The sequence below is a fragment of the Geotrypetes seraphini genome, chromosome 1, assembly GCF_902459505.1.
Source record: "Geotrypetes seraphini chromosome 1, aGeoSer1.1, whole genome shotgun sequence".
Taxonomy (NCBI): domain Eukaryota; kingdom Metazoa; phylum Chordata; class Amphibia; order Gymnophiona; family Dermophiidae; genus Geotrypetes; species Geotrypetes seraphini.
The window spans coordinates 387497936-387525247 of record NC_047084.1 but is presented as its reverse complement, the minus strand read 5'-3'; the positions used below and the strand labels follow the sequence as shown (position 1 = coordinate 387525247).

The following is a 27312-nucleotide window of genomic DNA, read 5'->3' as shown; positions in this document are numbered from 1 at the left end:
CCGCAGTAGAAACCTCTATCACAGCCTTGTAAAAGCTAGAAATAGTTATATTGTGAACCCCGTTAGGGACAGAAAAAGTACCTGCATATAGTATATGCAAACCACTTTGATTTCACCTTCAGAAAGACAGTACTGTATATCAAATGTATGATCCTTTACCCATTTACCCTTAGTTTAGAAGTCAACTTGGTTTTTACTCTATTATAATAGCAAGACACATCAGTATGAATTTCACAAATTATTTTCTGTGCCGTAGTTAAGCTGTTCTATCATCTGTCTATACCATAAAAAATAGAAATTCTTGCAGTCATTTGTGTTCTTGTAAATTCTGTTCATGCTGTATGTTGCCACAGGTAAATTTAAATGTGGCAGAACTCTGAACTACCATTGAGCAGCATGTTTCCATCTCCCCCCAGCCACTACCGCCGCCGTGCTGCCGACCCCACTGATCCTCCCACCGCGAGACGACCTACAAACCTCCAGGCTCCAGCAGCGTCCACAGCACTCTAAACACGCTGCTTCGTGGCCTTCTACTGCCCTGATTTCCGTAGTTTAAATTTATATGGATTGAAAAAAAATATCCCTTTGCTTCAGAAGGGAAAGAAAACTGGTGACATATTTTTGCTATATGACATATAACTTCCAGGATAAAGTATGTTGTATCACAGAAAAAAGTATTCATTTTTTTTTTTTTACAAAATTAATTTTAGTTAATTTTTATATTCCCAGATTACAACTATGTTAGAGCAACATTATACATCTCCCAAGAACATTATGGGATAATATGAACATTTCTTCTACATGAGAAGATTAAAATAATGAGTTTCCAAAATATTGTCTCTTGCAATGGACACATTAGGCAAATTACAACACTTTGCTAATCATCCAGATTCTGGAAAAGTCTGAAGTGTTTGGTGTTTTCATATAATAAATGTCCAACTTCAAGAGCTTTCTATTTCCACTTTTCTTATTTTTGCTTCTCCTAACAGTCTCAGTGCAGTGCTATTACTGTTTGGAAAGCTAAAGTCAACAGTAAAACAGAAAAGGGCAGTAGCTGCACAGAAGAATTGTTTGCTGTCTGAATTGGATGAGAGTGCCCATGACCTCGTGGTAAGGGTTCTATAGTTATATAACCATTAATGATGCGGATCCGTGGAGGGGGAAATGTTGTACTGGAAAACAAAGAAAAACATTTGCCATTAGTTTCTCTAGAAAAAAATATAATGCATCTAGTTACACAGCATTAGCAAAATTTAAGTCCATGCAATACAGCTTTGCCTGCAAAATACTATTAACAGTTTTTGACTTAAACTCTATTTAAGAATATTTTATTGCGGGAACTAGGTACTGATTAGTTATATCAAAAAAATTATTTGTTTTAAATCATTCTTTTAACACTGTAATTTTTGATTGTACTCTATATTTTGGTTCACTCAGGGATTGGTATTTAATAAGATTCCATTATGCTTTCTCAAGAATTTTAAACTTGTTCACTGACATGGTAATTGCTTACCTGTAATTTTGGTTTCCCAACAATCACAGCAATGGGTCACATGACTTATCATGTTGAATTGAAGGATCTTTTCCTAAGCTCTAGAATGAGGTGCCCAATCCTGGTTATTGAGGGCTATAGTGCCTGGTCTTTGGAATATTGTCAATGAATGTTGATTAGACATATTTACACATATAGAAACAGATTCTGTAAAGGACGTCTAAAATTTAGGCTTTATTTAGATGTCCAGCAGGAAAATGCTGAGCGTGATTCTATAATGCATAGATGCACTATAGAGAATCTCGCTCAGCGCCACTCAGCGAGTCGACGCATCTAAATAGTTAATTTCCTTTACAGAATCACCTTTTAGGCATCACATAGACATCTACATGTCTATAACGCTATCGTGTCTCATTATTATGACATCATTAGAATGATGATGTTATGCTGTTTTTCATTAAAATTGTAATGCAGTGAAATGCTGGAAACAAAAAAGGAAGTGACTGTACTTAAATTTTAAGCAAAAGTGATTCAAAAACACTGCTCCTGCACACATCTCAAAAGTGCTCAGAGAGTGGGTTGTCAGACTATGGGACAAGCCTGCATTGATGGAGCATCTGAAATGGTCACCTTGTAATCATAGCACGTGAGAGGTAGTGTATACTTTTTTCATTTTTAAAGCAGATAATGTGAAAACTCAAAAATGCTGACACCACTATTATATTTTATTTATCTTTTAATCCTTTTTTTAAATTTTGCTTCTGTCACAGAGAGCAGAGTGGGATTCAAACCAATGTCAGGGTGCTAAGGCTGGAGCTTTAACCATTGCACCACAGACACTCAGACAGTAAACTGCATGTCAGTTCTACAGCCAAGCTTATATCCTCTTGATTTATAAGCAGTCATTTCTCTAGGATAAATATCAAACATGTACCTTCAACACTTGTCCAATTACTCTTTTGGCCTCTATGTTCCTCAAAGTAGATGAAAAAAACAAAATATATATATTGCATACTAAATCCTCTATTTTGTAGTAAGAGGACTGCTTGCAAAAGCAGATCTACTATTGAGCGTGATTTGGGCGCTAGATAGGCTTCATTTAGGTGGACGTGACTTAGGCGTGCTTGAGGCATCTGCATATAGATGAACGGGGCTTCTATTTTTTTGATGTTTAATAATTGTGAGAACTGACGGCAGCCATTAAGGGAGCAGCGTGGGACCAGGCAGGAAGTGAAAAACTAATGCGCCTACCTTATGCGCCACTCTCCAACAAGAAAGGAGGCAGCCATCCAACAGGAGCGCGGAAAGCTCCTGGCAAGACAGCTCTGGACCACTGGCATTTAAAAAAGAGGGGTGGGGGGGGGGGGGAGATGTTAAAAAAATTGTAAGCACTCCATAAGACATACCCATTTTTCCACCCACTTTTTATGGGAGAAAAAATGCATCTTATGGAGCAAAAAATACACGTTATATAAGATGCATTCTAAACCTCATTTCCAAAAGGTTAGGGAGATACACTACTTACAATGGCTGTAGTTCAGAGCTAGTAGACATGCCTGATGAACAATCTTGACAACATTGTGACATCATCAAGATGCATCTAGATGGCAGAATGCCACTAAAAAAATAGGAATATGTGCTGGGGTATCTTACCATACTTGGGATTTGAACCCATAACCTTTGGAAGATAGAAGCAGTGCCTTTAACCATGGAGCCACAGGTGCTTTCTTTTAGGCAAGGTTCCTGCCATGTGAGATGATGTGAGATCATAGGCATCTTAGGCTACAAATAATTTTCCCTTTGGCCCTGGAAAGGGCAGAATGCTAATATAAATGGCAAAGTCCACAATCCATACTCTCTTATGAGACCAAAAAGAAGCTGTGAAGATATTAAGGGAATTGTGTGGATTTGAACCCATGATCTTTGGAAGATAGAAGCAGTGACTTTACCCACTGAACTACAGGATCTTTTGTTTATGCAGAGGTTCCTATTATTGATGATGTCACAATGATATCAAGATTGTGCATCAGACACGTCCATTTGCTCTGAAGGATAGCTATTGTGTGAGTAGTGTATTTCCTTTTATGTTCTTAAACTTTTGGAAATGAGGTTTAGTATGCAATATATATATATCTATAATAATAAAACCCTAAGCGCGCATGCGCACTCTTATCTGCGTGTTCTGTGATCCGTATGTCCATGACAGGTAGGAGTACGCATGTGCGCTTCGACTCCCCCCTCACTCACTGTAAGGCAGTTCATTATCATTGCCCCCCCTCCCACCGGCGCACCCCTCCCCAGCGTACCCGAACCCCCGTTGATCCTCCCACCGACTCTCCCATCCGACCCTCCCACTGTGAGATGGCCACAAACCTCCCGGCTCCAGCAGCATCCACAGCACTCTAAACACGCTGCTTCGCGGCCTTCTACTGCCCTGATTTCCTCTGCCGCATACCTGATGACATAGAGACAGAGACGCGGCAGAAGAAATCAGGGCAGTAGAAGGCCGCGAAGCAGTGTGTTTAGAGTGCTGTAGATGCTGCTGGAGCCGGGAGGTTTGTAGGTCGTCTCACGGTGGGAAGGTCAGTGGGGTCGGCAGCACGGCGGTGGTAATGGCGGGGGGAGATGGAAACATGCTGCTCAACAGTTCTACTGCACAGGGGGATGGGAGGCAGGCAGACAGGCTGGCTTCGGGGGGTGGGGGTGGGACAAAGTCTGGAAGGCAGTGAGGGGGATATAGGAAAGGGCACTAAGGACAGAGGCACTGGGGGGCACTAAGGACATGGGAAGGGGGCACTAAGGACATGGGAAGGAGGCACTGGGGGTACTATGGACACAGGACGGAGGCACTGGGGGCACTAAGTATAGGAGGCACTGAGGGCACTAAGGACATAGGAAGGGGCACTAAGGACATAGGATGGGACACTATGGACATAGGAAGGGGGCCACGGAGAGACAGGCAGGCATGGCGCAACAGAGAAATACAGGCAGGCAGGGGGCCATGGAGACAGAGACAGAAAAAAATACAGACAGACAGAGAGCCAGGGAGAGACACAGACAGAAAGAATGACGGACAGCGTCCAAGGAGAGAGACAAAGAAAAAAACAAACAACAGACATTGAATAATGTATTATTAAACATCTTTTTCAAATAAGAGTCCTCTTTAGCCCCAAAATAGAAGTTTAGTATGCAATATACAGTGGTAGTTTGGTTTGCCAGCATAATTCATTCCAGAAGCATGCTCATAAACCAAAGTGCTCATATATCAATGCGAGTTTCCACATAGAAAATAAAGAAAACTCGGATGATTCGTTCCACATCCTGAGGTCACTGGCGCTGCTCTTTCCCACCCCAGGAACTGGCTTCGCACCCCCAAACCCTTACCTCGAGCGGACACCGGACACACCAACCCACAGGACATACGCATGCTGGTGCCAAAAGAGCCTGTTGCGCCTGCCGCTGATCTATGCTGGGTTGCTGTGGGGCCTTGAGCATCTCCGCATGCTCAAGGCCTTCTGGCTCCCACCCGCTCCGAGAATCTCAAAAGTATATCTGGTTTTGCAACGCCTATGTTTGAGGTGTTAGGTAGACACGTTTGGGTGCTGAGCGGCATGCGATTCTCTAAATGGATGTCCGAATCAAAGCCAATCCAATGCCAAGCCTACACCTATTTTTTAGGCGCAGCTTTTTCCAATGGGCGTCCATAAAATTGTGGATGTCTATTTGTAGGATCACGTCCAGCGTTTAGACATCTAAGTTCTAATTAATACATGTTAAAGTCATTAATTTGACTTATTATCCACTTTATTTGGATGCCTAAGGCGATGAACATCCACATTGTGAATGCCTAAAGTTAGAAGTTCTTTACAGAATTTGGCCCATATACTCTTAGCAACAGGCTAGTTTAAATAGAACATAAGAATAGCCTTACTGGATCAGACCAATGGTCCATCAAGCCTGTAGCCCATTCTCATGGTGGCTAATCCAGGTCACCAGTACCTGGCAAAAACCCAAAGAGTAGCAACATTCCATGCTTCTGATTCATGGCAAGCGGTGGCTTTCCCCATGTCTTTCTCAATAACAGACTATGGACTTTTCCTCCAGGAACTTGTCCAAACCTTTCTTAAAACCAGCTTCACTATCAACTCTTACCACAACCTCTGGCAATGCGTTCCAGAGCTTAACTGTTCTCTGAGTGAAAAAATATTTCCTCCTATTGGTTTTAAAAATATTTCCCTGTAACTTCATTGAATGTCGTCTTTGTAATTTTTGACAGAGTGAAAAATCAATCCACTTGTACCCGTTCTACACCACTCAGGATTTTGTAGATTTTGTAGCCCACAGATCCGATCCAGCCAAGAGTGTGAGCTCCACCTCCCCCTGCAGTCCACTAGGAAGATCAACTGTTTTTTACACCTAAGCAGCAACAGGACCAGCCACCACTACCGAGAGCCCTTTGCCCTGATCCAGCCAGACAAGTAAGCTCTTCCCCCAGCATTCCGTTGGAAAAATCAATATGCTTGCTTTTAAATATCATCAGAAGTAGGAGATCAACTGCTTTTACACCTAAGCAGCACCAAGACCAGCCGCCACTATCGAGAGCTTTTGTCCCAATCCAGCCAGACGTGTATGCTCTTCACCATACAATTTGTTGGAGAGATCAATCTGCCTGCTTTTAAATATCAGCAGCATTAGGAAAACAACTGCTTTTACACCTAAGCAGCAGCGGGTCCATCCGCAACCACCAAGAACCCACAGACCCGAACCTGCCAGGAATGTGAGATCCACCCCCCCCCTACAATCCGATAAGAAGATCAACTGTTTTTACACCTAAGCATCAATAGGACCAGCCGCCACTACCGGGAACCCTTTGCCACGATCCAACCAGACATATAAGATCTTCCCCCAGCATTCCATTGGATAGATCAATCTACCTGCTTTTAAATATCAGCAGCAGTGGGAGAACAACTGCTTTTACACCTAAGCAGCATTGGGACCAACCGCAACTACCAAGAGCCCATAGACCAGATCATGACAGGAGTGTGAGCTCCACACCTCCTGCAGTACGCTAGGAAGATCAACTGCTTTAACACCTAAGTAGCAGCAAGACCAGCTGCCTATAATAGGAGCCCTTGCCCCGATCCAACCAGGCATGTGAGCTCCTCCCCCTATATCCCGTTTAAGAGATCAATCTACCTGCAGCAGTAGAAAAACAACTGCTTTTACATACAAGCAGCAGCGAGACCTACCGCAACCACCAAGAGCCCACAGACCCGATCCTGCCAGGAGCGTGAACTCCTCCCCCTGCAGTCCATTGGAGAGATCAATCTGCCTGCTTTTAAATATCGACTATAGTTATAAATACCAATGGTAGGAGAGCAAATGCCGTCTAACAATAGCTCAGAAAAAGTGAAACTCTGAAGGGAGGTGGATACCTTCCCTTGGTAAAAGAGTTTACCATCCAATCATTGCATTTGCTTTAAAAGACATCACTCTCTAACCAGGTAGAGCTTCAATTGTGTAACAAAAATGCTTAATCGACAAAAAATATGTTCAAAATTCTTATATATGAGAAAATCTCTTGTTGGCACTTATCTGTGCAGACTTGCAAAACTGTAACTGTAAGGGCTCTGGGGTCTCAACGTGGCCCCGTTTCGATAAACTGCTTCAGGAGACCCAATACACTACTGCACACTGGTATAAATGTGTATTCCCAAGAGATGATCTGAAAGTAACAACAAACAATTGTATCAGTCACAGCGCAACAAAAACTCAGAAATGAAGCGCTGAGAGACTAAATAACTTCTTGGCAGCCTAGGGGCAAAGGAGAAAAACACTCACATACCGTTTATCAAAATTTGAAGATTCCAAACGACGGAGACCGCTCACCTCCTCACTACTTTTATACTACAGTGAGGAGGAGGGGTGACCTCCAACGGAGCGTGATGACGTCAGAAAATCGATGACGTCAAAAAAGGTTAATGTATGAAAAAGAGAACACTGTCATTGTAAATAAAGAGCTGTTGAAAAAAACTTCTATTGGAAAAGAACTGCTGTTGAACCTGAGCTAAGAATCAATTCACAAAAACGCCACCCACTCGATCTCATTATTTAATCCGCTAGGGTGAAGTGTGTTAAGCTCAAAGATCCACTTCTGTTCCTTACGCCAGAGGAGTTTAGGTATATCACCCCCTCTGGTAGCGATGACTATATCGAGTACTGAAAATCTCAAGGTGGAGATGTCATGCCGCTGTTGCGTCCAATGTTGCACAAGGGGGGCTTCTTGTATGCCAGAATTTATCCTGCTTATGTGCTCACCTATCCTAGTCTTAATGCTACGTACTGTACAACCCACATAGCTCAAACCGCAAGGACATTGTATTATATATACAACTTGCTTTGTGTTACAATCTGAAGCTTTATGGCAAAGTTTTCTTTTAGTAATCAAATTCATGTGCTGTAGAGGTACACTGTACTGACACATTCAATGACACTGCAATGAACTCAGTCCTCCAAGGCTCGTGCTAAAACCCTAAGTAAACGCCCCCATTTTTCCTACACTATCCAATCCCTGCCTCTCCTTTTGGCGCGAACCCCTCCCCTTCTTCCATATACTTCTTTCTAACGGTTGTTCTCTACCAAACCCCCCCCCCCCCTCTTCCCTACCTTGCCTACAAGCAACACTCGGGCCTCCCAGCCCCGTGTTACTCTCCGCCCTTTGAGACCAGCTCTCGGGCTCCTTCTAAATTCCAGTGTTTGTTGTTTTGGGGGTCCAGGTGGTAGGTTATTTGATCTTTATGGTAGTCCATTAAAAAGTACCACAACTCTTGTTTTCAGATGTCCAACTTGAGCCTTTCTTCCTGTTTTTCATTTGCTTTTTCTTAAGGAATAGGGAAGGGATCTGAACTGGTAAAGAAAGGAATCAATCATAGCTCTGTTGAAGTAGATATGACGCAAGGACTTAGAGGAAGGGTATCACTGTTCGCCGACGACGCCAAACTTTGCAACATAGTAGGCAAAAGCTTATTACCTGATAATATGACACATGACCTACTGTTGCTGGAACAATGGTCAACTACTTGGCAGCTAGGCTTCAATGCTAAAAAATGCAAGATAATGCACCTGAGTAAGAGAAACCCGCATAGAACTTATGTACTAAATGGTGAGACCTTGGTTAGGACCACGGCGGAACGCGACCTAGGGGTGATCATTAGTGAGGACATGAAGGTTGCCAATCAAGTGGAGAAGGCTTCCTCCAGGGCAAGACAAATAATGGGGTGTATCCGCAGAGGTTTCGTCAGCAGGAGACCTGAAGTTATGATGCCGTTGTACAGAGCCATGGTGAGGCCTCACTTGGAGTACTGTGTTCAGTTTTGGAGACCACACTACCGAAAGGACGTGCTGAGGATCGAGTCGGTTCAGCGAACGGCCACCAGGATGGTCTTGGGGCTCAAGGATCTCACGTATGAAGAAAGATTTAAAAAATTGCGGCTGTACTCACTTGAGGAAAGAAGAGAACGGGGAGATATGATTGAAACATATAAGTACATCATGGGACGCATCGAGTCAGAAGATGATATCTTCTGGCTCATGGGACCCTCGACCACCAGAGGGCATCCGCTGAAAATCAGGGGAGGGAAGTTTCATAGCGACTCCAGAAAGTACTTCTTCACCGAAAGAGTAGTGGATCATTGGAACAGACTCCCACTCCAGGTGATAAAGGCCAGCAGCGTGACGGATTTTAAGAGAAAATGGGATACTCACGTGGGATCTTTAAGGGAGTAAATTCAGGGGAGGGGATACTTGGAATGGACAGACTTGGTGGGCTATAGCCCTTTTCTGCTGCTTTTTTCTATGTTTCTATGTAACATAAAACACACTTGTATACCGCAAATACCATTAAGTTCTATGCGGTTCACAAAGACTAATAGTACAAATGAATAAACATCCTATATCTAACATAGAAACATAGAAATAGACGGCAGATAAGGGCCCACGGCCCATCTAGTCTGCCCACCTTAATGTCCCTCCCCTACCTTTGCCCTGTGAAGAGATCCCATGTGCCGATCCCATTTGGCCTTAAAATCAGGCACGCTGCTGGCCTCAATCACCTGTAGTGGAAGACTATTCCAGCGATCAACCACTCTTTCAGTGAAAAAGAATTTCCTGGTGTCACCTCGTAGTTTCCCGCCCCTGATTTTCAACGGATGCCCTCTTGTTGTCGTGGGACCCTTGAAAAAGAAGATATCTTCCTCCGCCTCGATGCGGCCCGTAAGATACTTGAACGTCTCGATCATGTCCCCTCTCTCTCTGCGCTCCTCGAGCGAGTATAGCTGTAATTTGTCAAGCCGTTTTTCGTATGGTAGATCCTTGAGTCCCGAGACCATCCGGGTGGCCATTCTTTGCACCGACTCCAGTCTCAGCACATCCTTGCGATAATGCGGCCTCCAGAATTGCACACAGTATTCCAGGTGGGGCCTCACCATGGATCTATACAATGGCATAATGACTTCCGCCTTACGACTGACGAAACCCCTTCGTATGCAGCCCATGATTTGTCTTGCCTTGGACGAAGCCTGCTCCACTTGATTGGCAGACTTCATGTCCTCACTGACGATTACCCCCAAGTCTCGTTCTGCTACCGTTTTTGCTAGGATCTCGCCATTAAGGGTATAAGACTTGCATGGATTCTGGCTGCCCAGGTGCATAACTTTGCATTTTTTGGCATTGAAGTTGAGTTGCCATGTCCTAGACCATCGCTCCAGTAGGAGTAGGTCGTGCATCATGTTGTCGGGCACTGAATCTTCGTCTGTTGTGCATTTGCCCACTACATTACTCAGTTTGGCGTCATCGGCGAATAATGTTATTTTACCTCGAAGCCCTTCTGCCAAGTCTCTTATAAAGATGTTGAATAGGATTGGGCCCAAGACTGAGCCCTGTGGTACTCCACTAATCACCTCCGTCATTTCGGAGGGGGTGCCGTTCACCACCACCCTTTGGAGCCTACCTCCAAGCCAGCTCCCAACCCATTTCGTCAATGTGTTACCTAATCCTATAGAACTCATCTTGCTCAGTAACCTGCGGTGTGGTACGCTATCGAATGCTTTGCTAAAGTCCAGGTACACGATGTCCAGGGACTCCCCAATATCCAGCTTCCCCGTTACCCAGTCAAAGAAGCTGATCAGGTTGGATTGGCAGGATCTCCCCTTAGTAAATCCATGTTGTCGGGGATCCCGTAGATTCTCTTCAACCAGGATCTTATCTAATTGGTGTTTGATTAGAGTTTCCATTAGTTTGCTCTCTATCGATGTTAGACTCACTGGTCTGTAGTTTGCTGTCTCCATCTTTGAGCCTTTCTTGTGGAGTGGAATGACGTTAGCCGTCCTCCAGTCCAACGGGACGCTGCCTGTACTAAGGGAGAGGTTGAAGAGCGCGGACATTGGCTCCGCCAAGACATCACTCAGCTAACTTACTAACTTACAAACTTTACTAACTTACAAACTTTACTAACTTACAAACTAACTTACAAAAATTTCTAAGTTAGTAAAAATTACTAAGTTAGTAAACTTACAAACTTTACTAACTTACAAACTAACTTACAAAAATTTCTTAAAAAGATACATCTTTAAGGCCCGTTGAAATTGTTGGTATGAATTTGAGATTTTGAATATGTGAGTTAAATCCCTAGTCCATGAGGCTGCTTGAAATGATAGCAACCGATCCTGAAATGTCTTATATTTACAACCCTTTACAGAAGGGGATGAGAATAATGAATGAGATTTTCTAGGATGTTTAGGATTTGTAATGATAAAAGATTCCATAAGATATTCAGGAATTGAACCTGTTAGTGCCTTATAACAAATACAGCTGAGCTTAAATTTAACCTGAGCCTCAACTGGAAGCCAGTGCAATCGGCAATAGAAATCATACATGATCATACTTCTTCAAATTAAAAATCAATCTGACTGCTGCATTCTGAATCATGTGCAGTCTCTGAAGATTCTTCTGAGTACCAGCAAGATGAACAATATTACAATAATCCAACTGACTAAGGACCAGTGATTGAACCAACAACCAAAAAAATATCAAAATATGCTCTAATAGTTCTTAGTTTCCATAAAGTATGGAAACCCTTTCGGACCAGTGAGTCAACCTGATTTTTTCATAGTAAGGGTACGATCCAAAATAACACCAAGTATGTTTATGGTTGACTGTATGCTATAGATTTTATCATTTAGGACAATAGATGTAACGTCTTCATTTAAATTTGGTGACGCAAAGAAAAATTTATGGCCTCTTTTTTAACACTGCGCTAACGGCCCCGAAGCCCATAGAAATTTAAAGGGCTTCGGGGCTGTTTCTGCACGGCAGCCACTAGCGCAGCTTTGTAAAAGAGGCAGTTAGTTTTTTCTGTATTCATTTTCAATTTAAATTCTAACATCCAGAATTCAATTATCTGTACAATCTCAACCACAGTTTAATTCCTGTACATACCTTTTCTCTCAAATCAATCAAAATAGTGAAGTCATCTGCATAACTAAATAGTTTAATTTTAAACTGGGATAATCTGTTACCTAAAGAGGCCAAATAGATATATATATTTTTTTTTTTTGGTAATTCTTTATTAAATTTCCAAACTACCATAGTGCAAACAAACAATTTCAATATACATATGTTTACATGAAATGCACATTAAACTTGTAGACATTAATGTATAACTATTCCCCCCCCACCAAATAATCAGAAAAAGTACAAACCCTCCATATATTCCCTGAATGAAATTCCAGTGCAAAACCCTCCCCCATCCCACCCACCCTGGATGTGTATGCTTAAAACCCTCAAACCATTTTAAAACTTGGCCATATATGCCTATAGCATCCAGACATTCTAACAGTTTATCATGGTCCACAAGATCGAACACACTACTCGGGTCCAACTGCAAAACCAGAGCACTAAACAGCCTTACTGAAAAGACTACATAAATTATCCACTAGTGATGCCAAAACTGTCTCTGTGCTATATGATGGTCTAAGTCCTGACTGTGATCCATGCAGAATGGAAAAATGTTTTAAATAATTCAACAGTTGGTTGTTTACTAAACCTTCCATAATTTTTATAGAAAATGGAATTGACGAAATAGGCCTATAATTAGCCACCAAGGATATAGATCCCTTAGAATCCTTAAGAATTGGAGTAACGATGATATGACCTCCAGATGGAGGAAAGATGCCACTATCCAGCAAATGAGTTATCCAGATAAACAGACGTAATTGAAACTGTATAGGCGCTAGTTTCATCAGATCTAATGAACAGTATGATTTCCTAAAATCATCCCAATCAGTATTGGTTTTCTCTGGCTAATTTGTGTTGGTATATTATTATGTGCCTTACTCTGTAAAGGATTACAAAAATTATGGATAATTTTAATAAAAATTGCAGCTTCTTGTCTAGTTTCCCCATAATTTCTTTCTCCTAGACACACAATCATGATTAGGGGTTGTAGCCTTCCGTAGTAGCCTGCCCAGCTTCAGAACAGATTTGTTGGTGCCTGATAACATATAGGGCTAGATGTAATGTGTATTACTAATAATGTTAATGTACATTATTAGTAAATAAATTCCCCAGCATAAAATTGGGCCTGTGGCAAATAGTGCAAAATTTAATGGGTTTCTACCAGGTACTTGTTACTTAGATTGGCCACTGTGGAAACAAGATACTGGGGCCTGACCCAGTTTGGCTATTCTTATGTGCCTAATGAGAGCCAATTCTATGTTCTCTCAGATGACAATGATAAGGATTGGGTGAGTCACATTTCCAGAAATCCTCAAAGATCTTTTTCAATTAAGTGCAAATTGTTCCAGCAACTCTGATTTTTTAAGTCTTCCACTTTTTATTGTAATTACTGGCAAAGTTTACTGAGTTGCTGATTTTCTTGTGCGATGTGTTTCGTGTCCATTTCCAAGGTAGCAATCCTTTGAACAACTGTAGTCTAAGTTGCAAAATGTTCTCTCTTATCATTTAGTTTGTCAGATACTGGCTGAAGTTTGACATAACAGCAGAAATCTTGGTGGTTTTAAAAACGTCTCTGGCTCACAGTCATCCCTGCGGCTCTCCACTGTTGGAGATGAGGGCTCCACGGTATATGCCATTTTGAATTCACTGCCTCTGAATCACTCACAGTCCTTTTTTTGTAGTTTTGATGTCATAGCCACAACTCCAGTGAATAAAACAACTAGAACTGGGTTCTCAAGGGAGTTATGAGCCCAATCCTCCAAATTGTTCCAGATCTGGTATTATTAAAGGACCAGAAATGCAGGAAGGGTGAGGAGTCAAGCGCGATAGCATCCACTTGGCACCACAGCATCACCTGATCTCTAATAACCCATCTTTCATACACTTACTCCCATCAGTTTAACTATTAATGAAAAATTAACAAAGTTTTTATACTTTTGTCTTGAAATTTTCTCCTGACCTTAGGATTCACAGGGGAATTAGAACTAGCAATAAATCTTCATTCAAATAGTCATAGTTTCCCCTTAATTTCTTTTTTTATTTATGCATTTCACAATACAAGTCAAACACTTGAATAGCAGTAATAGATTATGTCCAGAAAATGAAGAAGAAATATCTTTTCAACATAATAAACAAGCAAATCAATTATAAGAAAATTATTGACATACAGTACTTCTAATGTTAAAGTCCTCAAAATAGAAGGGGCAAAGTACATTAACAGAACTCACGGCAGCCATTTTAGATGAGTGATCAGCACGGGGCAGGAGCGTAGGAAGATTGCTTCTGCCCCGAAAGACCGGCTAGACCACCAGGTAAGGTCCGGGTGTGATACCGGTTTTAGGAAATCGCGAATAATCAAAATTGCGAGTTCTAAAACCATGAATCAAGAGGGGGAAGTGTAAACCGCTTTGAATGTGATTATTAAAACAAGTTCCAATCCCTTTCCCTTTTTCTGTATGGACCTGGTGACACCTGGAAAGATCCAGATTTTACTAATAAAGGAAATGTTGATTTTGATGCCTACAGTCCATTTTCAATATCCAATCTCTTTCAATTTCTGTAGAAAAAATAGCAATTAGATTAGAGATGGATATGTTAGGTGATAAATAAATAAATAAATATTAAATTTTCAACAGTGAGTAAAGATTCTAGGCTATCTTGAGAAACAGCTGAGTTATCCAAAGATTTCTGTGGAGCCATGGTGGGAATATAATAAGCTCTTTATAGTTGGAAGTGAATCCTTTGAAATTCTCAAAACTTCTGTTACGTGTCTAATTAGTGTCTTTTTTGGTGCATATCCAGTACTCAAAGAAAATGTCAAAATATGAAGGTTTTTAACTCTGGATAAATTTTCCATTAATTCTAGTTTTCTTTGTTTAGCCAATTCTTCACATGCATTAATTTGTTGAGAAAATTTTTATTTAGCAATTCTTAATTCTAGATTATTAGAGGGGTGATGAAAAGTTCTCAGCCCAACCAACCAACTTCCCAAATTCTGAGCGCTATTTTGCCGCTGTAGCTGAAGAGTGTTATCTTATTTTGTTAAATGCCAATTTGCAGAAACAAAATTCTATGTTTTTTGACATTCACGTTCTTGGTTGGGTTGAGAAATTTTCAGCACCCCCTCATATCCATTTACTTGTCACTTTCTGAATGTTTTATAGTACAATGTGAAATATCAGTCGATAAAGTTGTACCTTTCAATGACAGTGCCAACGTGAGCTGTAAGTTATGGGGCTCATAATAATAATTTTAAAAAATGTCTAAAAAGTGGCCTAAATGAGTACTTGGACAATCAAAAAGCCTGATCGAAGCTGGTTTTAGACATATCTAAAACCAGCTTAGACCTTTCCCCTGCCTCTAAACGCATAGAGCAAAAAGAGGCATTTTTAGAGGAGGGAAAAGGGCGGGCGGTGGGCCGACCTACACCTTAGGCGTACAGCAAGTATAACCAAAACTTTAGGCAGGTTGCTTAGTCGGCACTTATACGTTTTGACTTAGACCAAGTCAAAACAGGTATAAGTGCCGAAAAGGGGCCGCTGAGCTGATCGCTACAGCTCAGCGGCCCCAGCACCCTGCCTACCCCCTACTGCAACCGGCCCATGTGCCTAAGGCCCCGCCCACATGAGGGGCCTAAGACAACTGGGCCGATTCCGGTTGGCCCAGGCGCCTCAAGCCCCACCTGTGGGCAGGATTTGAGCCGCCTGGGCCAATCAAGCCCTAAGGCCAGCCATTCCGGAGATAGCTGGCCTGTTGGATGGATGAGCTTCGCACCCGTCCGTCTGACCAACAATTTTTAAGGTACGGGGTGGGGGGGTCATGGGGTCGGCGAGGGGGTTGCGGGTCGGCGGGGGCGATCGGGGGTTCGATTGTTGGGGGGTTGCGTTGAGGGCAGGAGGTCCTGGGATCCTTCCTGCCCGTATTTTAGTGGGGGGTGGGGGTTAGGGGGTGTCACTGGGCCAGGAGGGCTTGGACTTCCTCCTGGCTGGATCATGTGGGGGGAGGAGGGGGTTTGGAGATCGCCGGGCCAGGAGGGCTTGGGCTCGCTCCTGGACTCAGCAGGGGGGGGGGGATGTTGGATCATGGGGCAAGAGGGCTTGGGCTCCCTCTTTTCCCCCGATGCTGTTGGGGAGTTGGTGGGGCAAGAGGGCTTGGGCTCCCTCTTGCCCCAAACGTAATAGCTTATATGCTTTCTCAATATTGCTGCTGCAGTCTGTGAGAGAGTCACTATCACTTCAAGGGCCAGCTGCTGTTGCATATTACTGAGTGAAGTGTCAGCACACAACTTAAGACTCAATAGCAACGCTGGCTCTAGGTGTGGACGCAAATATTTGGGTACAGTATCAGCAATCTCCACCAGGAATTTCAGGACAGAGTCATCATCATCATCATCATTATGGTAACAGGATACATTTACTGACTGTAAGATTCCAGGCAGCAAGACAGAAAAGTGTTTAAGAAGAGTAATACAGTACTCCCCCAATATTTGCGGGGTTCCGTTCCAGAAACCCCTATGAATCTTGAAAAACCACGAATATGTTTTTTTGTAGGAGAGGGCAGCGGGAGAGGCAGGAGAGAGCAGCTGGAGTGTCAGTGAGTAAAGGAAATCACTCACTCTTTGCTCCGACCACCTCTTCTTGTACTAAAGTCAGGCCTTACCAATCAGGAGCTGCGTGGCAAAGCAGCTTCTGATTGGTGAGGCCTGACTTTAGTCCAGGAAGAGGCAGTCGGAGCATACAGTGGATGATTTTCTTCACTCGCCAGCACTCCGGCTGCCTTCTCCTGCCTCTCCAGCTGTCCTCTCCTGGTCGGCGGTTTGCGGTCAGAAAATACCGTGAATGACCGGAACTGCTGACCGTGAATTTGCGGGGGAGCACAAATACACATGCAGCTCTTGCTGACACAGTCCTAATCACTGGATTTCTTGGTCTTGCATACATTGAACCCGCATTTGTTTAATGACGTTTAAGTAATGTTGCAGTTGACTCCCAAATATGCCATGGAAGTTCCAGAAGATGTATAGAGCCGCTTCATGCAGCCCCACATTCTATGAGCTGACCGAGTCAAACAAGAATTTTAAAGCTTCAGGCCATTGGTTGTTACCATCCTCATCAATTAAATTCCAAGCAAGTTCAGCAGCAATATCGAAGATCTTTCTTTCTCATATATGTCTGATTCTCTACCTGAATGACTAAGAGTAGCTCCGTTTGTTGGCAGTATGTATTTTGAGTGTAAGGGCAGGGTAGATTCCTCAAATGAGGAAGACAAGAATCGCCGTAAAAATGTTTGTCAGCTCAGTTCATCTTGCCGGCTTCTGCTCTCCTCCTTACCCAAGCTACCAGCACAGTGAGCTATGCATGCTGCATCTGAATCTCGCACGATTCGTCTCTATGCTGATAAAGCCAAGATTTGCTGAATTACTTCTTCATTACCACCTGTAGTAGTTGTTAATTAAATCATTCCTTCTGCTACAGACTTTTTATGGCTTTTGGCAATCAGAGGTTCAGCTGTGTGCGTGTTTCATGGGGCTTCTCAAACGAAAAGGGAGCACAACATTTTCTGGCAAAATTAATTAGATAACTAATTAGGTAACTTTGGTATTGCTTGATGCTCACCCCAGCCACAAATTCCACATGTGCCTCTGTCTTCAGGCCCAACCAACTGCCCACGCAACATCCTCAAATGTAGCCAATAGTTTCTATACATCTTGTGGAGGGCATCAGGATTAAAAGGCCATCTTGGGAAGGACGTCCTGCATGCTTGTATGTGTTGCGCGTGTTGTTGGAGCGGCACCGGCTTGATGGGGAAGTGCAGAGGTCCTGCGCATGCGTCTGGAGGATGGCCGGCTTGAATCAGAAGCCGTGAGGTGCTGGTTAATGGCAAAGGCATCGCCGAAGAGGAAGGAGAGCTGCATGGGGACCCCGGGGACAGGAAACCACCATGCTGCAAGGGCTGCTGCCCAAAGACAGATACCCACCCACCCCTGAGCCACCATAGTAAACCTTGGTTGTGGAACAAATTGTTTCAGTTTACATTGTGGCCTATGGGCTTTGATATACGAGTACTTTGGATTACGAGCATGCTTCTGGAACGAATTATGCTCATAAACCAAGGTACCACTGTATTAAGTATTTTTCCTTTTCAGATATGGCATTTTTTTTTATAAGATTAATTTTAGAGAGGGTGTTATATTTTAACTTTTCTCCTGTCTAGTGACTGTAGGCAGGTGCAATCTGTGGCTGGCTATGGGAGATTTTGGCTGGCAGAGAGAAACATAGTAAATGTTGGCAGATAAAAGACCTGCACAGTAGAGAGTTGCGCAGGGACAGAAATCCCATCCGTCCCCACCAAAGTCCCACCCGTCCCCATGAGGACTCTCACCCATCCCCACCCGTCCCCGTGAGGAATCCCTCCGTCCCCACCCGTCCTCACGAGGAATCCCCTCCGTCTCCGCCCGTCCCCGCGAGGAATCCCCTACGTCCCCGCCCATCCCTATAAACTTCAGAAATAATTATTTCAGTTAATTATGCTACTGAATTAAAGGCTCTGGTAGAAACCCATTTAAAAATAAGCAAAAAGACTTTATTAATTTGGAAATATTAATTGGGAAGAATACATACTTTGTTAACGGGTTTCTACCAGAGCCTCTAATGTTTATAAATTTTTATCAACACAATTAATATACTACTTTATCCTGAAGCAAAAAAAAAAAAAAAAGAATTTTTTTCCTACCTTTGTTGCCTGATTTCTGCTTTCCTCATGTTCTCATTCAATTCCTTCCATCCACTGTCTCTCTTCTCTCTGCATCTTCCATTTGCTCTGTTACTGTGCCTCTCCCTTTCTCCACCTTCCAAATTGGTCTGGCACCCATCTTCTTCCCTCCGCTCCCCCCATAGTCTGGCATTTCTGTCTTCTTCCCTGCCAGCGTCTTCTCCCCACTCTCTCTTCCCCACTCTCTCTTCCCCATTTCCTTTCAGCGTCCTTCTCCCCCCCATCTTCCCCATATCCTGTCAGCAACCTTCTCCCCCCTCTGTCTTCCACATGTGCTTTCAGTGTCCTTCTCCCCCCTGTCTTCTCCATGTCCTTTCAGCGTCCTTCTCCCCCCTCTGTCTTCCCCATGTCCTTTCAGCGTCCTTCTCCCCCCCTGTCTTCCCCATGTCCTTTCAGAGTCCTTCTCCCACCCGTCTTCCCATGTCCTTTCAGCATCCTTCTCCACCCCTTTGTCTTCCTCATGTCCTTTCAGCGTCCTTCTCCCCCCTCTGTCTTCCCCATGTGCTTTCAGCATCCTTCTCCCCCACTTCCCGTCCTCCCCATGTCCTTTCAGCGTCCTTCTCCACCCCTTTGTCTTCCTCGGTGCTTTCAGTGTCCTTCTTCCCCCTCAGTTTTACCCATTTCCCTTAGGCGTCTTTTCTTCTCCACCTTTCCTCCCTTTCTCCCTCCCTGCCCCTTACCTTTGTGGGCTTCCCCACCCGACCGACAACAGAACAGGCCCGGTTGGACAAACCTCCCTGCCCTGTAGCCGTGAATCTAAATTACCTTCTTACAGCAGCTGGAGTATTGAAGCTGCTAAAAGAAGGTAATTTAGATTCGTGGCTACAGGGCAGGGAGGTTTGTCGGCCGGGCCTGTTGTCGGTCGATCGGGGAAAGCGCCACAAAGGTAAGGGGACCTGACCGGCTGTGCACACTCCCCCCCCCCCATGGCTGCACCCGGGGTGGACCTCCCCCCGCTTTGGTACGCCACTGCCTTCTCCATACCTTCCCTGCCGCACACAGCCGACCGGAAATCTTCCCGATGTCAGCGCGGACGTCGGAGGAAGGGAGGGCTTTGCTTAAGCCCTCCCTCCGACGTCAGCACTGACATCGGGGAAGACTTCCAATTGGCTATGTGTGCTGCAGCAGGGCAGGCAGGAAATAGAAGACGAGGCCTTGCAGCAGGGCAGATAGGAAAGGCATTGAACCCCGCGGGATCCCCGAGAGCACGAAGGGCATCCCCACAGATCCCCGCGACCCTAGGGGGCGTCCCCACGGGATCCCTGTGACCCGAAGGGGGAATCCGCGGGTCCCGTGGGATTCCCGTCGTCCCCGTTCCCATGCAGCTCTCTACTGCACAGTCCATTCAGTCTGCTCAACAAGTCTGCTAGAGTTGTATTTGCGCAGGTTCCACTTTCTCATGCTTAAACACTGGCATACTTTCTCTCTCCCTGATAATTTTGGGATACAGACAATAGAAATCTTGTTGCATTTTTATTTGCATAATGCTACCACAATTTAATGTTCAGACAGATGGTTTTGCCCTGAAAAACTGCAGAAATATCTGAAAACAAAGAGCCATCAATATTATTAATCAGCTTATTACCTTTCCTCGATGCGAACCCAGAGATCATTGAACTGCCGTAACTTTTGCTTTCTCTGCTGTTTCTTTTTCTTCTTTTTGTACTTCCTGTCAGCTTTTTCCAGAATGTCAGTCTGTTGTGGAAGGAGCAGGTGAGGCAGCAGCTCCTCCTGTTCTTTGTGAGGCTTGGTAGGTGGTTTCAGTCTCTGTGAGGTTACATGTGTTACATATGCTGGTAAAGATGAAGATGACAATGATGTTGATGTTGATACGATTTTGGGGATTTTCCCACTGGAACAAAAATGGTTAGAAATGGAGACAGAAAAATGAGAAATTATTTCACCGTCTGTCACTATGTAAGAAACATTCTCCTGATTGGACCTGTTGTGATAAAGTGTTATGATAACTTGGATTATATACATTATTGACAAGTCAATTCCACACAATGCAACAGTCTGGAAAACAATGACGTAGTCAAATAGTCTAAAGTGGGCAGGACCATAATTTGGCCTCCATCTCTACTTTCCTTGCCCTACATCCCAAAACTAAAAATAGAAACACCTGAACTGGCGGGGATATCCATCAGCTGAACACCTTCTCCCAGCTGGAAGATATGGGCAGCTGGTGGCAGTGTTTCCAAACCGCTGCAACTGCAGGCCCTTATGCATGCTCTATTTCACGCATGCAAGAAAACTGAGCATGTATGTGGGAGATCAGGGTGGTGGCAGCTCAGGGACACTGCCATGGGCTGTCCAGGTTGCAGGTATTCTGGCAGGATGGCTTCCGCTGATAAGGCTTGGGGATCCTCGCCAGCCATTTAAAGGCAGCACCAAGTTTGGGTGGGCCTGAGCCCAAAGTGGATGGACCGTGCAAGAGCCAAAATCACCTTGAATAGAGGGAAAGTAACAGCAGTTACAACTATAGTACAAATCCAAGAATCTGGACTTTCGGAGATTAGGTCAATCTGGATTTTCAGATTTTCCAGATTCTCAGGCAGTACTTTTAAAATTCAAATGTAAGGAATAAAAAAGAGATGAACGAGCTAGTTTTATGGATTTATTCACTATCAAATACAAAATGCTTCATTTATCTCAATGAGTATATTTATAGGAAAGGGAATAAACTATATACTATACAGTGGTGCCTCACACAACGAACTTAATTGGTTCCAGGAGCAAGTTTGTTATGCGAAAAGTTCGTTATGTGAAACGCGTTTTCCCATAACAATACATGTTAAAAAAAATAATTCGTTCTGTAGCATAAAATATGCTAAGATGACATAAAAAAAGATAAATTTTTTGTTATTATTTTTATTTAGATACATCTAAAAACATACATCTCCCTGTCCTTTTACTTCCACTATCTTCCTATCCCATCTCTATTCCCTTTTGTCCCTCTCCCCATGATCAATCATCTCACCACCTCTCTCTTCCCTCACCCTCAGGGTTCAAGATTGCTTCCACTCTTTTTCCTGTTGTTCTCTCTGCCTGTCACCCTATGATTTAGCATCCCTTCTGCCCTTGTCCAATATTTCCCCTTCTCTCCCTCCCTCTCATCCCCTGCTCCAACATACCGTATTTCGACTGCCCTTCCATCCCCAGGCCTGCCAACTTCCACTCATTTACTGCTTTCTCCCACCTCTGCCAAAGCCCCCCCCCCCCCCCCGCTGACTATGATACAGGCAGGAGGGATCCCACCCGCCCGCCGACCTGTGACTCCCTGCTGACCCCCCCCCCCCCGTACCTATAAGGTCTTGGCTGGCAGTGGGAGGTGAAGATATGGGAAAGCTTCAAAAATGGTGCGCAGCTCAAAGGAAACGTCGCTAAGAGTTGAGAGATATTTTCCAAGATAAGGTGGGGGGGAGGGTCTTGAGTCATACGTGGTCACGCAGAGTGGGTGGAGTTTCTCCTGACGTTTCTGTTGCTCGGCGCGCAGTTGGTAGTGCGGAGTGTGTTGCTGGCGCGTGCTCTTAGAGTCGATTTTTCTGCCGGCTGTAAAGCAACCATGCTCGTTCTATTTTCTAAAGCGCTCGGGTTCCTCTGGCGGCGGCAAGAGAATGACGAGGCAGAGGCAAGACCTATGCAAGGTACTTCTGGGTAGATTGTTATTTCTGGGCAGAGTCTGAGAAGTAGACGGATGGATATATCAATGTTCTATCAAAAACTTATTGTACAAATAGGTACGCCAATTTCTGTTCATGTAGCAAATGTGCGTTGTCTTTGGGCCTTGATTAGTCGAAGCAACGGCCCGCTGACTTTAGTCCATGGATGCAGCTTGGGCGACTTCGTTGTGTGAAACGAAGTTCGTTGTACGGATCAAGACATAAAGTTCGTTGTGCGCAGCGTTCGCTGTGCGAGGCGTCCGTTATGCGAGGCACCACTGTACTTGCAAAGCCTATAAAATATATGAGTATATATACTGTGTTTCCCCGAAAATAAGACAGTGTCTTATATTAATTTTAGGCCCAAAAAAGGCACTAGGTATTATTTTCGGGGTATGTACATGATCATCTCTCCCTTCCTCGCCTTCACCCCAATTCTTCCTCTTTCCTTTCTCTCCCCCACATGTGCAGCATCTTCAAGTTTCAAGTTTCAAGTTTATTATTTTTCTTGATTAATCGCTTAATCCAATTCTAAGCGATGAACATGTTAAATATAGTCTAATAAGGACAATCTTTCCTCCCCTCCCTCCCATCCCTTGTGCAGCAGGATCCTTACACAGCTTCCCTTCCCTCCCTCTCATCCCTTATGCAGCAGGACCCTTGAGCGAGCACCCCCCTCTCCTTAAGCACCCACACCCGCCATGCAGCCAAATCCCCATCCTTCCCTCCCTTCCATCAGAACCCCACCACGAGCCCTACTTACCTCCCTAAGCAGCATCGGGCTGGCAGCATTCTAACAGGCTGCTTTGGCCTTGTCCGCCCGTGAACTCTGCCATGTTACTGATGACATCATCGCGGCAGAGTTCATGGGTGGACAAGGCCAAAGAAGCCTGTTAGAGTGCTGCTGGCCCGACGCTGCTTAGGGAGCTAAGTAGGGCTTGCGGCTGGGTTCTGATGGGAGGAAGGGAGGGAAAGATGGGGATTCGGCTGCTTGGCAGGGGTGGGTGCTTGGAAGAGGGGAAGGAGTGTTCTCTCGAGGGTTCTGCTGCACAAGGGAAGGGAAACTGCCAGTGAATCCCGGGACTAGGGCTTATTTGGGGTAGGGCTTATATTAAGACCTACCCTGAAAATCCTGCTAGGGCTTATTTTCGGGGTAGGGCTTATTTTCGTGGAAACACGGTAGTATAACCAGTAAACTGGCTAAGCACATTAGCAATTATCAATTACAGCAGGGGTTCTTAACCTGGGGCCTGTGGACTCCTAGGGAGTCATAAAAATTAACACTTATATTCACTATACAACCCGGTACTGTTGATTTTTTTCACAGATAACGAGAGAGTAAATGTAGTAATAGTAGATCTGTTTTAATTTGCACAAGAGGATTTATATTTCATAACTATGATGAGTGGTCATTATTTTTTGCAAAAAAAAGAGTGTTTTTTTTAGATTGTTTACTTTAAAGTTTAATAATACTTTGAGTATGTCATATATGTATGAGACAATCAAATCTCGATAAATAAAGTACATTATGTTCACTGGGGAAGGGGGTCCAAAGCTTGATCAGATTCTTAAAGGGGTCCATGACTCAAAAAAGGTTAAGAATCAAAGAATTAGAGACTATTTTAGTAACATTTTTAAATAATGGAGAATAAAGACCTCAGATATTATGATCCAATAAGTCCCAACTGCATAAGTCTATACAGTATATATTCTATACTGGAGTTCTTGTGTTTGAGCTATGTCTTAGAAAATGTGAAGAATTTTGTGATAAGCGAAGATTGCTAATGAAGAATTGATGTCGCAGCCGTTGATAAAGTTAAAGGCCAAACAGGGCTGCTGTTGGTTTTTTTTGTAAATGCGAGATGAATAATACAGCTGCACTTTGCTTTTTTCAACTGTTAGGGTTGAAAGCTGTGAATGCTATGGAACTGTATCTAGGAAAACTGCTTGAAGACTGCAATAGAGTGTTATATTTATAAGGGAGCTTTTTTTACCAATGACTGGAGAAGCTCTTATAAGTAGAAGAAAAGAATGGGGAGGGGGATTCTGAATGTGGGGGGCAGAAGAAAGAGAGGGAGAAACTGCACTGTTGGTAGAGATGCTGATCATGGGTTGAAAGAGATAGAGCTGGAGATGCTAAATCATATCACTGGCTCCCTATCCGTCCCCTTTGTATACAGTTCAAGCTCCTATTGCTGAACTACAAGTGTATTCATTCTGCTGCCCCTCAATATCTCTCCTCGCTTCTCTCTCTTTATACACCTTCCAGAGAACTCCATTCCTCAGATAAGTCACTCTTAACGTTATCCTTCTCCTCCACTGCCAATTCCAGACTTTGTTCCTTTCATCTAGCTGCCCCCTATGCCTGGAATAAATTCCCCGAGTTTGTCTGCCAAGCCCCTTCCCTTCCCTTATTTAAAAGCAGATTGAAAACCCACCTTTTTGATATAGACTTCAATCCTTGACCCTACTCCTCTGCCCTCCAACCCAACCAGCTGATTAACCGTTCCTCTTAACTGTATCCATGACATCCTGTTTGTCTGTCTTGGCTGTTTAGAGTGTAAGCTCTTTTGAGCAGGGACTGTCTTCTTCTTTGTGACTCTGTACAGCGCTGCGTACGTCTGGTAACGCTATAGAAAAAATTAATAGTAGTAGTATGCTAGGCTACAAATGTGGGGGTGGGGTGGGGGTGGAGAGAAGATATTTGGCTACAAGGGTGGAGGGAGAGGGAAGGGCTATAAAAGAGTGTGTGGTGGGGGGGGGAGGTAGGGAAGGGTGGAGAGAAGGAAAAAGAGGAGATGGAAGCTAATCCTAGGGCTGGGCATTAGGAGAAAGGAGCTGTTAGTTGATGCTGGAGCTGGGGCCTGAGAGAAGAGAGCCGGTGTTTAATGCTAGGCTTGGAAACTGGGAGAAGGCTGCTGAAAAATAGAAATGAGAGACAGGTGGAAATGGGAGGACTATAGAAATAAGGATATGAAGTAGAGGGATAAAGGGCCAGAGTAGACAAAAGTAGGAATAAAATCTAGCTGATAACAGATTTTAAAAATAGTTATGAGAAATGGAGAAATAAGCTGAAGCAGAAGGATTGATGTTAAAGATTTATTTATTTATTAGGCAGTATACAGTAAATACCTATCAAGGATATCCAAGCAGTTTACAATCAGGTACTAAAGCATTTTCCATATCTGTCCCGGTGGGCTCACAATCTAGTTAACATACCTGGGGCAATGGAGGATTGATTAACTTGACCAGGGTCACAAGGAGCAACACGGGATTTGAATCCACTACCTCAGAAAATGGATGTGATATCCTAGAGAAGGACTTAAGCAGAAACAAAAGGAAGTGGTAAAGAAAGACAAAGACCAATCTAACTGGAAAACCAAAATGAAGAGACAAAGATACAAAATATATACAGTGGTGCCTCGCATAACGGCCGCCTCGCACAGCGGACGCTGCGCACAACGAACTTTATGTCGTGATCCGTATAACGTACTTCGTTTCACACAACAGTCGCCCGAGCTGCATCCTTCCGAGGTTCCTGCGGGGTTGGATCGCAGCGGGGTTGGTCGAGGGTAGTCTCCTTCTCCTTACCTGCCCTGTCGCAGCACACAGCCGAACGGAAATCTTCCCGATGTCAGCGCTGACGTCGGAGGGAGGGCTTAAGCAAAGCCCTCCCTTCCTCCGACGTCAGCGCTGACATCAGGAAGACTTCCGGTCGGCTGTGTGCGGCTGCGGCAGGGCAGGTAGGAAGAAGGCAATGGCGAACGAAAGAGGGGGGAGGGGGCGGTCCGCCCTGAAGAATGTGCACAGCTGGTCAGGTCCCCCGATCGACCGACAACAGGCCCGGCCGACAAACCTCCCTGCCCTGTAGCCGCGAATCTAAATTACCTCTTACAGCAGCTTCAATAATCCAGCTGCTGTAAGAAGGTAATTTAGATTCGCGGCTACAGGACAGGGAGATTTGTCCGACCGGGCCTGTTCTGTTGTCGGTCGGGTGCAAAAGCGCCACAAAGGTGGAGGCAGGGAGGGAGGAAAGGTGGAGTGGAGAAGAAAAGACGCTTAAGGGGGGAGAAGGCCGCTGAAAGCACATGTTGGAGCAGGGGATGAGAGGGAGGGAGAGAAGGGGAAATATTGGACAAGGGCAGAAGGGATGCTAAATCATAGGGTGACAGGCAGAGAGAACAACAGGAAAAAGAGTGGAAGCAATCTTGAACCCTGAGGGTGAGGGCAGAGAGAGGTGGTGAGATGATTGATCATGGGGAGAGGGACAAAAGGGAATAGAGATGGGATAGGAAGATAGTGGAAGTAAAAGGACAGGGAGATGTATGTTTTTAGATGTATCTAAATAAAAATAATAACAAAAAATTTATCTTTTTTATGTCATCTTAGCATATTTTATGCTGCAGAACGAATTATTTTTTTTTACATGTATTCCTATGGGAAAACGCGTTTCACATAACGAACGTTTCACATAACAAACTTGCTCCTGGAACCAATTAAGTTCATTGTGTGAGGCACCACTGTATATATATATATTTTTTTTTTTTAGAAAATGTGCATTATTTTGTTGTAGGGAAAATGCATTTCTGTTTCTTTCTTTGGTATTCCACTGTTAAGAGTCTGGGCTCTCATGGGTTTTCATTTAAATGTTGGCAAATTAGAAATAAATATGCAAACAATCTGTAATTTTTGCTAGGTTGGGGGGAGAGGGAAGAGAGGGAGCCCATAAGCAATGGAATGAGGTAGGTTCAGGATCATGGCCCTACCCTTATTTGTTCTACATAGCATCAGCACTGGAAGGGACAGAGCTTGGGTTTTTGGCCCTTCCAAGTGTTCTGATGTCCTTAAGGAAGAGTTCCAGGAGGAGGAGAGGGG

At 44.1% G+C, this 27312-nt stretch overlaps 1 protein-coding gene across 2 annotated transcripts in view; it reads right to left on the bottom strand.

The window, feature by feature from the left end:
• Positions 1–729: 729 nt before the first annotated feature.
• The window catches only part of TRABD2A (TraB domain containing 2A), a 349786-nt gene continuing 323203 nt past the window's right edge, over positions 730–27312 (bottom strand). The window contains exons 6-7 of one of the 2 annotated variants that reach the window (XM_033916839.1): positions 20361–20627; positions 730–1172 (exon numbers count right to left, since the gene is read on the bottom strand). In XM_033916839.1, coding sequence (XP_033772730.1) covers positions 992–1172; positions 20361–20627 — 448 coding nt within the window. In that variant the 3' untranslated portion in view covers positions 730–991. Of the gene's footprint in view, positions 1173–14198; positions 14562–20360; positions 20628–27312 lie in introns of those variants that run through there. The other variant, XM_033916845.1, reaches the window with a different exon arrangement.